General features: G+C 30.7%; 2 protein-coding genes across 3 annotated transcripts; one reads left to right on the top strand and one right to left on the bottom strand.

Annotated features, from left to right (window-relative positions):
* The first annotated feature begins 11 nt into the window (after nucleotides 1-11).
* Ssb-c31a (single stranded-binding protein c31A) lies at nucleotides 12-1,241 on the top strand. The gene is made up of 4 exons (XM_072008622.1): nucleotides 12-162; nucleotides 420-489; nucleotides 678-894; nucleotides 970-1,241. Exons 2-4 carry the CDS (start codon nucleotides 439-441, stop codon nucleotides 1,050-1,052), a joined length of 351 nt encoding a protein of 116 aa, XP_071864723.1. The 5' UTR covers nucleotides 12-162; nucleotides 420-438; the 3' UTR covers nucleotides 1,053-1,241.
* Nucleotides 1,120-9,517, bottom strand: LOC139989894 (uncharacterized). 2 transcript variants are annotated; one of them, XM_072008581.1, is made up of 9 exons: nucleotides 9,378-9,517; nucleotides 8,799-8,969; nucleotides 8,586-8,722; nucleotides 8,300-8,459; nucleotides 8,094-8,225; nucleotides 7,721-7,935; nucleotides 1,827-7,626; nucleotides 1,701-1,759; nucleotides 1,120-1,603 (listed from the first exon to the last, which is right to left on the bottom strand). In XM_072008581.1, exons 1-9 carry the CDS (start codon nucleotides 9,433-9,435, stop codon nucleotides 1,511-1,513), a joined length of 6,825 nt encoding a protein of 2,274 aa, XP_071864682.1. In that variant the 5' UTR covers nucleotides 9,436-9,517; the 3' UTR covers nucleotides 1,120-1,510. The 2 variants fall into 2 exon arrangements, with proteins under 2 accessions (XP_071864682.1, XP_071864683.1); XM_072008582.1 differs by having other exon boundaries at nucleotides 8,312-8,459.
* Between the last annotated feature and the right edge of the window lie 5,728 nt (nucleotides 9,518-15,245).

The following is a 15,245-nucleotide window of genomic DNA, read 5'->3' as shown; positions in this document are numbered from 1 at the left end:
GCTACACGGAAGTATTATACATATGTATGTATGTAGCACGCGTGAGATGCATGTGTGTGTGTAAGCCACATAATCATATAAAGTGTAACGTGTAACGTTCATTTCTGATTGTTTGAATCATTATTAAAATAAATAACCCATACCTCATTTTACTTTTTCTCGGTAAGTTTAATAGAATAATGTTCCTGGTAAATTTATTTACAATGTCCCAGTCAAAGTACATTGACTCACATAAATAAGATGCATATACGTAAATAAATGCGTTGACTTGTGAAAGGTTATAACAAACAAAACTGTTAAGTCTCTAGAAATGACTATTAGCTTACACTTTTGAACGTAAAATGATTATTTTTAAGTACAAATACTGATTAGTATCGTTTAAAATTCGATTGAAAGTAATGTATATAAAATTATTTTAGATAAACACGTTTATAGAAAATGCCGAAGTCAAAAGAGTTTGTATACACGGATAATGACAGTAGTGATGAGGTATTGTTATCAAACTTATAGTATATTTATATTAAATATTATATTATATTAAATTATATAAATAATGAACATGCATATGTTAGATAATATCGAATAAGATTGATATAGTAATCCTTTGAGTTTAAAATACATATAAATACAGAATACATACATTATATATTTTTTCTTTTTGTTCTTTATTATATAAGGAAATAAAACCAAAGAGGCAAAAGAAAGAAATTGATGACAAAAAAGGAAAGGTATCGAAAAAGGTGCCAGAGAGAGAATCTAATAAAGATGAAGATACTGTATGGGATTTGGGAAACAATCGTCAAATTAGTATAAGAGACTTTAAAGGAAAATTATACGTTGACATCAGAGAAATGTATTTCGATAAAGAAGCAAATTTAAAGCCTGGAAAGAAAGGTACTAATACATTTTTTGTATGCGTTTATATGTCGTAAATAACAATGATTGAAAAATATTTTATTCTGTATGTAGGTATTTGCTTAAGCATAGCTCAATGGCAAAAGTTACTATCTGTTGTGGATGATGTCGACAAAGCAGTAAAGTCTAAATCCTGAATATTTATCTTCTTCTGTATCTAGTAAATATTTCAATGGTTTGGGATTATTGAATATCTAATATATGTCTCCATTACTATTTATAGATAAACTACACTACATTTTATATATAATCTTTAGTTACAGTCATGTATCAGTTTACGTTACATCCATGAAATGTATTTTCAATAAAACATGTTTTCCATCTTATGCATATGTCAAAACAATTTAAAAACTTATCACTACTTTTACCTTCTATTGACAAGATTAACTTTTATACAATACAACAACTATAATATTACTATAGTTTCTCGGGAAATTAAATAATAATAAAAATATACCGTATATTTATGTTATACAGCATACACATACACACACACACGCGCGCATTCGCACACCCAACCATATACACACATGTATGATGTTTTATGTTTTTGTACAATTTTAAAAAGTTAAAATACTTAATCATTAATCATTGTTCATGCTGGCCCATGGACTGAAGTTAAAAACTTATCCAGATCTAAATTGTTCAATAATGTTTGTGGATCTGTTGTGCATTGCTGTTTCTCAGTCTACGAATAAAAAGAAAAGGGAAAGAGGTAAAGAGTAACAGGTAAACTTTTTATGAAGTTTTATGAACGAACAAAGAAGCTTAAATTGATCACAAACCTGTTCGCTTTCTTTCAAATCTGAAACCTTCCTTTTTGAAATCTTTGCAGCAGCGTTGGCTGAAATTAGTAATTTATTAGATCTATGCTATTGATAAACAAATACTGCTACTTAAACTAAAATTACCTTTATTAACTCCTCGAATTCCGTTTACGTTCAACCGTTTTTTACTATTGTGCAGTATCTTATTATTTCTTTCATTCATGACAGTAGCAGTTTTAATAGCGACTTTTTTCACACAACTTTTTGTGCAAGCAAATGATTCGTCCAAAGGAGACGAAGTTGCTAAAGGTTTTACGTGCATTCCTTTTTTGGTTGAAGTATCGATAAACGAATTGTTTAGTGTTTCACAATTATTTTCATGCTTAATTGGTGATTTCCTGCTTCCTAATCTTTTTCTAGTCTTCGGCGACAAATTAAATATCTCTTCATAGTCAGTGGCAGTCATTACTTTAATTGTTTCATCGCAATTTTTATCGTTCAAGACAATATTAATTTGGAATTCTAATTCATGATTGCTATGCCTACGCCTTCTTTTTTTGGAAGATGCATTATCGTCATATATGAAATGATATTCTACCGAGTTAGGAATGGTTACATTAAGATCCATTTTACGATTATATTTCATACATTGAGATTCGACCACATACTCGTTCTTATACGTGGGAACGAGCTGCAAGCACTGAAGAACCCGTGATAAACTCTTTGGATTTTCCGAGTTGGTATTTTCTGTTGTTGTATTTCTAACAGTATCGTGTATTTCAATAGGAGAAACATTATTTTTTTGATTAATCGAATATTCGATGGCATTTGATATCTCTTCCCTCCTAAATACTTGTTCCTCGTCACTAAACAAATCTCGTTTTACTTGATCAACTTTCGATTTTAATAAAGTATTTGTTGTTTTACCACTATTATAATTCGGGTATTCCCTTAACTTACATGTATCTTCTCCATTATAACTGCAATCGGTTTTTGTACCACTGCATTCATTCCCACGTAAAATAACTTTATTAATGATATTACTGTCGCCTTTTTCAATTTTCGTGTCAATCTCGTTTCGCATTTCTGGATTCCCTGTCACATCTAATTTTACTATTCCTCTGTTTTCTGTAATTTTCGATTTATAAGTTTGATTTTCCATTTTAAGCGCATTTGCTTGTTGATATACATTAACTTCAACGTCATTCATAATGTTATCAACCGCTATTTCAATGATCTTTTTGGTATCATTTTCGAGTGCTAAATCATTATTTTGTACATGCTTATTATTATCTTTATCTTCTGAATCTTTCAAATTATATAGTTTACTTTCTGATGCACCATCAATGGATAAATGCTTTGTGCATTTGTCATCGTTATTATTATTACTATTACTATTATTATTATTATGTTTATTATTGCTGCTACTAATGCTAGCATTACTAGCATTGTAGTTATTGATATTATTATCATCAGCGTCATCACAATTATTGTCACTATTATTATTACTTTTATTATTTAGGTTATTATTAGGATGATTTGATTCTTCCATCAACTTTTTTCTTTTCTTCTTTCTTTTCATCTCACAGAATTTATTCGCACTCTTCTGACTATATTTGTACTGATTGTTTTGTTTCTTTAAACTAATATTATTCTTACCCTTAAAAATGATTCGACCTTGCTGGCTTTTATCTCGGGTAAGATTATTTTTAGGTGTTTCACGAAATTTTGCTATCATACGTTGTCTTTTTGCCTCCAATTGGACAACTAACTTTTTATCTATAGTTAGAGATCTTTGCCTTTCTTCCATGGAAGGATGTTTCATGGATTTAGTTGGTTTAAAAGTAATCAAAGAATTCGATCTTAAATGTTGTATATTGATCACTTTGGGCTTCTGTTTAAATCTTTTATTTGTAGAATTTTCCATAATTAAATGTTGATTCGATTTTGAAAGCTTTCGATCTCCCGAAGTTATTAATGCGGAAATTTTCGAAGATAGATTAGTTAGATTCTCTATACCAATCTTTGAACTATTGGGAGTCTCAGAAATATTTACTTCATTCAAAGTTTCATCTTTGGCAGGTGTTTCTTTCATATTAGTTTTACAATCCTCTTCATTCTTTAATATTGAAAACACCTTTGACGGTGAGGATTCACATTTTCTTAAAGTAATAATTGCCTCTTCTGCATTGGTTGGTTTAATTTTTAATCCTAGAGTATTATTTTCTGAAATTGTTGAACATTCAGTTCTTTCTTCGTTTATTGTTTCTATAACATTTTTGATTTTGTGTGTCGAATCGTTGTTTGTATTGATACAGACTTGATTTGTAATATTTTTGTTTTTTTTATTAAAAGTTTTTAAATTAGTTAAAATAGTTGATGGTGGCGACGACGATGATGGTGATGACGATGACGATGATGAAGACGACGATGATGACGATGACGACGACGACGACGACGATGACGACGACGACGACGACGACGACGAAGACGACGACGATGTTGACGAAGATCGGGATGAAGAGGAAGATGATATCGATGCGTCGCTATCATACGATTCTTCGCTATTCGGCAAATATTTTTCATTATCGACATTAATTTTTTCATACATATCTTTATTCGCGTTATGTTGAGCAACACCATTCTCGATACAATCAGTTTTCGTATAGTAAGTGGAATCCCGTGAATTAGCTGATATTTTAAGTTCTTTTATTGCTTCTTCTTTCGGCAAATTCTCTTTGATTACTTCGAACTGTGTTATTTCTAATTTCGTAGATACACAAGCTTGATACGTATTCGTAGAATTGATAATGTTTTTCGATATAGATTGGTTTGTACATTGTAATGGTACTATGGATGATTTTTCGATATTATTACCCGGTTTTGTCTGTTTTTCACGCTGATTTTGCTCAGAAGTTGGTTTATAATACGGAGAACAAATATTAAATGTTTCTTTTTTTATATTGTCTATGGTAATTTCTTCCGAGATTTTTGGAGTCAATGTAATGCAAGGCGTTTTTGGAAATTCTGGTGTATTTATGAAAGAACGTATTTTACTAGAATCTTCGCTAAATTTAACAAACGGTGTTATATTGCTGCTTGGACTGAGCACTCTTGGTGTTGGTGGAACACTAGAAGGATTTTCAAATTTTTTCGGTGTTTCCTGATCGATCATATTAGGTATTTGTACTAATTGCTGTGTAATATCGACAGAAGCTGTCGTAAGTTCTGAATGCTGTGTGGCGTCTATGGAAATGATGTCGTTCTCTAAATATGATTTCTTCTCAATTCGATTGTATTTATTTAAATTGGTCTTCACCGTTTTCAATTGAGCATACTTTTTCATATTTTTCCTTTCGAATGATAAGTTATTGGCTGTTGTTGTTATCGTTGCATTTTCATGTAAATGATTACTCTTGGCTAATAATTGATGCTGAGCATTCTTCTGTTCAACAACAAGATTACTTTTATCTACTGCTGGTTTCACATTAGAAAAATTTACTTCCAGAGTACTGTTAATCCCAGAGTCTAAAAAATCTTCCTTCGCTTCGGATGCGTTACGATCTATGCTTTCTATGATCGATGATTCCATTATATTCCATTTTCCTACGGTACATTCGTTTTTTACATCTTGCACAATCTTATCTTCCTTTGGCAAAATATTTTTCTTTTTTCCTTTCGATGTGCGTAAATTGCGCTTGCCCTTCTTCGTCGATGGGAGAACAGTATTGGATTTAGCAATCTCTGTACAATTCGTTCTCTTGTTACTTGTGGATATTTTCGTTCCTTGGCGATCCTCGTCTGTACCAATGTGTAGAGCTTTTCGTAAATCTGCATCCCATGTGCCTTTCGTAAGTTCCAGAGACTTGGATTGGATCTTGACAAGTTTGTTTTCCGAAGAGACGTTGATATTTGAACATGGAGAGACATCGCCTATAATTATCCCAAGTCCGTTATATTTCTCCCATTCGCCCATAAGCTTTGGTACTGGACTTCTCGTCGCTATCGGAAGTTGGCAATATTTTAATGGAGTCTTAGTTTTATGAGTAGATGTGGTAGTATTAGAAAGCGGTGGCGATTTGTAAAGAGAAGTTCTACATACAGATGTAACGAGTTTTGCGGACTCCGAAGAAAAACGCACCCCTTTGTTTTCATCGACCATTTTATCGGATACAGTTGTCTTCATCGGCGTGTTAAAATCAAGAGCTCTTATATGACTGTTTCTTCTTCTTGGTGTTGATAAACTTAATCTATAATTTTTCGATCTACTCCTCAGCAACGACCTCGGAGTACGTTTATTAATGATATCACAATCGGTATTTTTTGAAGCTGAAAGATGGTGATCATTAACGATATTGTTCGTTTTTAACGGAGCAACAACTTTTGCATCCTGAATGACAGATGTCAAGTCAATATCTGATAAGTTTTGATTGCTCTTATTCCAATTGAATTTTATGTATGGAGATAATCCAGAAGTGGATAAGCTAATGTTATCTTCTATATTTATCATAGGCATGCTTGAACTATCTAGTAATGTTTTGGTGCTAGTTTCATTGCTATACAGGGTTATTGATTCTCCAGCAACTGATTTGACGGTATTGGACACTGTGGAATTTGTAATTGAATTACCAATAAAATTATTGATATTATGTATGGTTCTGTTTTTCTCTTTATTATTGTTTATTTTGTTATTATCTTCTTTTTCAGATGTGTGTACTTTCGTGGTCGTGGTCGTTGTCGTTATCATTGTCGGTGCCGTTGTCGTCGCCGTCGTCTTCGCCGTTGTTGTTGTTATTGTCGTCGCAGTTGTTATATCTGTCATTGTTATTGCACAAGAAATAAAGTTTTTTAAATCGTTTGGCGTACTACAGAGTGGTGACGTTACTTTTTGAGCGACATTTACGGTTGTTAAATATAATGTTTCCACGAAATCTTTATTCGTTTTATTGCCTATCGGTCCTTTAGGAACAATAGGAATGAACCTCGAATTTGTAGTAGATGTTATTGGACGAGTCAGCGGGTAAGAATTTGCCGATAATATATTATTTATTTTTTCTTTCGAACATATTACTAATGTTGGCATTGTTATTACGTTTTGTTCAGATGTATAATTGTTTATGCTACCTTTTGGTTTCTGTTCTTTAAGCTTCGTAAGTCGTAACCGTTTTACCGACGATTTTTTAATCTTTGACTCCATATCATTACCTTGAATCGTTGTAACAGCGTTACTACCGTCTTTTTGAGTAGCATCAGTTGTTAATTTTCCAATTTGCTCTGTATCTTTATCAAGAGGAATTTGAGATGTTGGTAATTCTTTTTCGCTATTATTGTCTAACGTACATACAATTTCTTTCGTTCTTTTATCGTTTGCCGATTTGTCATTAACGATATTTGCGTTTATTATACTTAATACTGCAGCGGCGTTTTGATCATCCAACATATTATATTCTTTCTCTTGGTCACGTTGTTCGTCTTCATTACGAATATTTTGTTGTCTAGAAGAACTACGAAGTCTGTGCTTTAACGGAATATCTGCATTTATTGTTCCATCTAATTCTGTGGACGATTTGACATCTAACATTATAGATTCTAATGGATTATTGTTGTTTAAAATCACTTCACTTTGTTTATCTTGTGAGCCATCAAGAAACTTTGCTTTTTGTTTAGCTTCGGTATCTTCATCGTGACTTGCATCAGTTTCTGTGTATGGCCCGATGATTTCTTCAAGAAACTTTTCAAACACGGGATCAGTCTCTGTTGCTTCTACTATTGATTTAATCGTGTTATTTAGTTCTGCCATAATAGAGGTATTTGCTTCACCATTTAGAGGATCATTTAAATTTTCATCTTTCAATGACACATCCGTCGGAAGTATTGCTTTATTTATATTCTCAGCAATTCGCTCTTGTAACTCGATACGGTTTAACAGCTCTTTCGTTAATAACTATAATACAGATTACAAAAAGTTAAAAATCAATTGAGAAGTTATTGTTATAGAAATCGTTAATAGTATTAGATATATCATCAGTATTACTTACACTAAGATTTTCTATTGGTTCATCATTACTTTCTGATTCAGATTCCAATATATCATATGGGACAGTTTGAACTTCTGCGCACGAGTAGCTCAATAATTCTTCCGTACTTGTCGCCGCGGTACATTTATCAAGCATGTGCAAATCTTTCATATCGTTTTCTGTACATGCATTACTTGTGACAATATCTTGTATGTTCTGAATGTTTATATCGCCGCCTAATTCAAGCATTAAGACTTAAATGACAATTTCCACATTCCTTTACCCTTACTATTTAATTATGATTATACATATATGTCGAAAAATTATTATACTTAATGTATTATTGTTGCTATTATCTTTGTCCTAATTATTGTTATCTTCAAATTGAACAAACCTTCATGTTGTTGTATAGAGTTATTATATTTCTTCTCCTTGATATTAGTGATAGATTTTGATAATTCTAATATATCCATATGACCTGGTAAACTTTCCAATGGAGTTGCTTCTACATTATCGAAATTATGTGCTGTAGCAACAAGAAAATGTTAAAAAATTATTAGAGAGTCTCCTAATATCGTATGTATGTCCTTGACCTTGTACCTTTTGATGTACATTGAGCAGAGGGCGAATCAGGTTGTTGCGATGCATCTAATGTTACTTTTGAACGTTTACATCGTTCGCGTTCGTTGTTACTAAAACGTCTTTTACGTGTACTACTACTAGATATTATGGGAGAACCATCGCATATTTGAGAATTAGTCTGTAAATATATAAATAACTGGTACAAAAGTAGCAGAACACATTACGATTATTAATATGGTATTATAGAAATACAAATAACATAACATTTAATCGTAATTAATAAATTTTTATAATTTATATATACCTGTGAAAGAACATTAACTTTGTTAGCACTAAAATCTTGTCCCGAAGATTCTTCAATAAGAAATTTCAACTGTTGGAATAAGTCTTCACAATGCTTCGACTGCTCGTGATTAGCTATATTGCTAAGGTATTCATGAACTATAAAATAAATGCTAGTGTAATAAAACAAACGATATTTTTGTTCGCGAATTTTATGTTTGTATTGAAATCTTACCAGTTGCATTAATAGCAAAAAATTTTTCAATGACATCTAGTAAGGTCATTCCATTAACTTTAGCACTGAATCGTTTTCCATTTGAAATTACAGTACGACATTCTTGTAAATGCGGAGAGGTCTCTAAAAATACTTTAGCAGCTTCCATACATTTTTGACTTTCAAGGTACCCTAAAATTGATTATTTAAAAACTCTCACAAATCATACGTAGGAAAATCCAATAAAACTTTTGAAAAATATATATACTATGTTATGTAAATTATACATCCTTTATGCATATATATATGTATATGTTTAAAAATAAAATATCACTTGTTATAATAATGTTATATTTATTATATTTAATATCTGTGTGTATTTAGTACAACATTGATTCATTCATTTGTTGTAAAACTCGTTACTTTTCTTACGATATTTTAGTGTATGTAAGTAAAGCAATATTATTATTATAAAATTCTAACATGTTGTCAAAGATGATATCACTGAATCTCTATGTTTTATTACTATCTACATTCCCGCCAAATAATAGGTTATCATAATAGGATGCGTAAGATAAGTACATGCTATATTACCCTTACCAAAAACTAATCTAGCTATTTCCGAAGGTAATAATGTTTCCATAATGCTTATCGTCATTTGAAGTCTGCAATTATCATTGAAAAGTTATAATCATTTTCAGAAATGTTCAAACAAAACATATCACAGTATAGTGTACAGATACTTTGAAACAATATTATAATACAAATCTTGAAGGATGTTGAATGGAGTACCTTTTACGCGAAGCATTGTTACCACCATTGAAACTATTTATATTTTCCTCCATATCAGTGAAAGTGGAAGGAACTTTTTATAAACTTAAGCATTTCGTAAGTACGTCCTAGATGTTGTTATACATTGTTAGTTGTTTAGACGGAAATACGAAAACATCTTTTCTGGTAATACAGTATATGATACAGGATTGTACAACGTTTAATATTATCTGATATTATGTATTGTTTCTCAAAGTTCAACAGGATTACTCCTTATTATTCGCGACAAAAGTAATCATTCTACATTATTTAGTAAGAACCTGTATGTACTTTGAAATATTGCAAGCTATAAACACAGTCGTGATTATTATAAGTGATTACTATATGTAATGTGTTTCACTTAAACTTAATTTTTTTAGAATTTTAAGAAATGGGGAATTGGCAAATGGAGGTTGGAAGAATGATGTCGTACATATTATTTCCCATTGGAATTTATTATTATTTGAATCAAGCAGAAAGTATTGAAGAATGGGTACAAAATGAGAAGAAAAAGTTTGAGCCTATGAATAAAGAAGAACATGCTGATTTAATGAATTTTATCGAGGAATGTAATAAGAAACGACAGTTGAAACGTATTGCAGAAATAGAAGCGCAATATCAAGAAGACTAGACTGGGTTGATCAAATGTAATATACATATATAATTTTAATTTAAAGCAAATGTGTAGACATAAATGTAAACGTAAATATAAATCCTTTTATTATTTCTATTATCTTTAATAATAGTATTATGTAATATTAATAAATTGTTAAATGATTATATTTGAATTGTTTACATGTACTTTATCCCATATTGTACTTTATAATGGTATTCAATTATTAATTACATATAATAAAGATTATGAATAACAACGATGTAAACAAATTTTATATACATACATACATACACACATATATACACACGTTCACACACACACACAAGTATACGACGAGTATTTGATTGTAATATCGTATTTCCTAACAATACAATTTCTGATTGAAACAGTTAATTAAAATGTGACACAAACTGAAAATGATTCGATTTATTGTGCAAATTAAATACTATTTTTCATACAACACTTGAAACCACAGACGAGTATACAGCATAGACCTTGCGTCTTACGGAATATCGTGTCCCATATTCTAAAATACCGATCGTGTAAAAAATCAGAGTGTTTCTTACGCCCTCTGCGATTTACAGTAGCGAGTGTAGGAATTATATTCAATGTAACTAATAAAGTTGGTAAAGTAACAGGCGAGTGTGGTAAACTGAAAAAAAGTAAAAATTTATAGTAAAAATATCCCTCTGGTTACATGTTACACCAGAAACGATATGCACATATGTATCTGCACATGTATACATATATTACAATGCGTTTTAAAATATTTAACAATTTAATGACAACGATTAAATGCTCCTGAGATAATTGTAATCGTACATCGATTAAAAATATATTTGCTAACTTATATTTTTTACTACAGTATAACAAAAATGTTATCAATTTTCGAGATCTTATCCACACTGTTACGGAGATTCTGAAAAATATTGTCTTAAAAACAAGTAACGACAATGACAATAATTGGAAATATTTTCAAGTGAAACGATATGCATTCAGTTGTTTGGGAAAAGTTGCGGCTCGTCACTCTGATGAACTGTTTTAAAACTATTATTCGTATCTTATAGAGCAGCTAAACTTAAATTTATTCGAGTGTGTTATGTTAAGAAAAGAGCTTCTTAAAGAAGACTCGGAACAGCATTCTGTTTTATTTGCAGAAATATTTAAATATACCGAAAACTAAATATATACCAAAATCGGAAAAATTAGATAGGTACATGAATACATGCGACAAAATAGAAAAATTTTTAATGCTAAAAACTTTGTTAATATATCGATATATATTTTTATACCGACTTCAGAAAAGTAGAAAGGTATCTCAGTTTGGTATGTATATTAATTTCTTTTTCATATTCGCCGATTCCTTCGAAACGGCTTAACGAATCGGGATGATCTTTTTTTGCATCTTGTAGGACGTGTTCTCCGACTGACCCTGTCAAATAATGTTTTTCGATTTGATCATCTTAATCTATCACTTTTTTTTTAATTAATATTTTTGCACCAATTTCATGCTGTGTTCATCGGTTTCCCCCGGACAGCTTGATCAATCAAGGTGATTGCTTTAGCATCTCGAAGGGCACGTTAAGCAATGTTTTACATTCGTTTTTTGTAAACTATTCTTTTTGCAAAAATCCAATTTTTATCAAATTTTGTAAAATCAAATTTACTTATATATAACACACGTGTTTGCTTGACGCACATATTATATGTATATATATATATATATATGCAAAAAATAAATACAAATTAACCGTTGATAATTACTCGTTACTTTTCTTAAAAACTGTTGCATTGATAAGCTGCAATAATTTATAGACATGAAACATATGTGACATATCTAAATCAAATATTGCCGTGAACTAATAGAAATCATATCAAGAGATGACATACTGTGCAATATTTGTATAAAGTATCTATATAATGCAAATAAAACTAATTACAATAGTTACGTGTACCTATACTGAAAATACGATCAAGTCACGATAATCAATTCATGATATAGATATGAAGAAAAGATATTTTCATATAGTGAAGATACGAAAGGTTTTCCATATAAAATTACCATCTCTTCCATTGTACTATGATTATAAAATATCGTATAACATTGAATTTCATATTATTAATTGTTTACTAAATTACTTCTAATTGACATCATTATCTTCACAGACTAAAATTTAATTTTTTTTCTTTTAAATTTATCGGTCAAAATATCAAAATAACTTTTATAAAGTCAAACAGATGTTTCGTTTCTTAGAAATCCATACTTAAATTCTTTACTTATTACTAGATATTATACATATTGCATCGAGACTTTCAAATGTAATGAGATAAGAGTACAAGTACCTATTGAAATTTTTATATAAACACAATCATACATTTTTCACATGCAATTTGTCGTGCTAGTTACCATCCCCTCGAGTTTCTTATCAGTTAACGGTTAAATAGATGTTGCACACATTGCATGTACAATGTACAATGTACAATACGCATACATACATACACACATACAAGATGGCCAAGTAAGGCAGTATCCTCTAATAAGATAATCATCGCTATTAGAGTAAGATCAATCACTATTTTTCAGGCACTTGCTGATAATCTTGCGAAGAGATACAGGCTGTCAAGCGGGTGGGAGGTGATTCCTTGTGAAGAAATAAGAAAGAAATATAGAATAATATTTTTTCGTCCGAGGTTTAGTTTTCGACAAAAGATCAAGTTTAAAAATTTGTCAAGTATTCTTGAACACGGCTAATTCCAGACTTAATAGGGCTAAATAATCGACGCAAGGTGATTTTACGTGTGAAAATAAGTCGAAAATATAGAATAACATTTTTTCTCAAGAGGCTTCGTTTCCGAGAAAAATAATTTTGGAAATTTATTCAAACTCTATCTTTTTGAGAATGAAGCAAGAAATGAACTTAAACAGAAAAATGTTATTCCACATATTTTACTTCTTTTATAATCAGTCAAGTTGAAGTATACTTTACAAGCTTTCAGACTTGAATTTCTCAAAAAAAAAAAAAAAAAGAAAAAAAAAAAGAAAAAGAAAAAATCACCTAGCACCCGCTTGATTTGGTCAAATCTTGTATTTTGAATGAAAATTAGTCAGTTTTCAGTCCGCTACCATCATTTCTAGATCTAATCTATTCCTAAATCAGTCTTTTTTCTAACGCTACATATTCCGTTTTTAATCTTACTCCATAGGTACATAAAACTGTGCTAAACTTACCGCTCAGCAGACACTTTTATATTATTTATCATGTATAGAAGCTTTACTTTGTTACATCGTTGAGAAACAAATCGTTTTCAACCGTTTTCAAAGTGATTTTCGTGCGAAGCGATACCACCAGACTTAGACGTAGTTTCTATGTAAATAAAATATTCGAAAAATTATTCATCAATTACACGTCCGCCTTTTCCCCTTATCGTTCGTATTATAGATGACTAACACGATATAGCGTTAAACTTATATATATATATGTATATATATGTCGATGTGCAAAAACTTTTCGCATATCTGCTTTTTGAGAGCTGCTTTGTAAGAATAAAGTAGTAATTTACACTACGCAGTGATCACGTACATACTGAAAATTATATTTATTTTTTATCGTCATCGTGGTCTATTGTTACGGTATATACGTTCAATTAAGTTAGCTATTACTCTGGCTAAATATGTTTATTCAGACATTAACGCCCAACATGTTCAAGTGGACATTAACATTAATGTCAGCATGTAATTTTATACGCTCTTGTGTTCGCCCTCTTTCGTTCGCTCAATTATCGATTATCTTTTTTCAGTCATTTATCTTTTTCCATCGACGAATAACATTTATGTTATGTTTGAGTATTTGTATCTACCATTGTATGTACCTGTATCATTAAGCTGTAATTTTACATAAATATGTTCGAGTTGATCGCGCGTGAAAGAATTTTTTTTTGATAATTTTGACACGATGAGCGGTCACCTGATAAATACATTTTTGTATAGCACTTTGCAAAGCACGGAGTAAATTTCGTAGTTTATTTTATTATTAATTTTCTACGTCAAAGCTCGCGTATAATAGAACGAATGAATTTTTCTACCATTACCGAGAAATTAATTATCAGTTGATAAATTAAAGAAATAGAATGCGCAATTAGTTATTACTAGGCATTTTTAGGAAAATATACATTGTCGGCGAAAGCATCGTTTATTAGAAAGGAAAGAAGTTGTAATATGTTTTTGAACAAATTTTAGAAGACCAATTTTATTATCTCGCTATATATCTATTTATTATCCTCTTTCTATAAAACCAAATCAAGTCAATTGGAGCAAGAAGCTAACAAGAGCAAAAGAAAATATTCTACTGTATAGTGCGGCGTATATTTCTGCTCTAATCATGGCTAATCAAGTAGTCCTTTCTAACATCGTTCATTGCTTACGATTGAAACGTAATTGAACCCCTACCGCGAATAGGATCGAAGATTTATTCCTTATTCATCAAATCTTGATAAACTCGAGCTTCGTGTAGGTATATGCGAATAAAGTGAAAGACGAAATATTGAAATTCGAAGTTAAATTACGTTAAATATATAATGTATTTTAGTCAGTTTTTGACGATTTTCTCGACAACTATAGTCCTCCCTTTTTTCAAGCTTCTCCAAAACTTTTTCTATATTTGTCAACAAAGATGAGTCGAGTTTCTGGACTTTGGACGACTTTTTTTATCTTTAAAAAGGATCAAATACGATAACGAAGTTTGGACAATAATTTGAATTACGTAAATTACGTAAAATTTGAGATTCCAAATAATTATTAACGTAGCGAAATGGTCAGATCATAATTTTATTCCTTTTCGATAATCGGAATTCCATATTTTGTTGTACGACGATATTTGCAAATAATTTTATACGCGTAATGATTTTATGTTAAACCATACTCGCTTAACAATTATAATAATTTGATCGGTACGGTATTATCTTTAACGTCGTATTAGTCGAATGTAAAATTGTCCGCGATACGGAAAACTGATCGATAAGCCAAATGTAAATCACCGGTAGGT

The sequence above is a fragment of the Bombus fervidus genome, chromosome 8 (assembly GCF_041682495.2).
Source record: "Bombus fervidus isolate BK054 chromosome 8, iyBomFerv1, whole genome shotgun sequence".
In the NCBI taxonomy this organism is placed as follows: domain Eukaryota; kingdom Metazoa; phylum Arthropoda; class Insecta; order Hymenoptera; family Apidae; genus Bombus; species Bombus fervidus.
The sequence above is the reverse complement of the archived record's forward strand: the minus strand, read 5'-3'. Positions and strand labels throughout refer to the sequence as shown.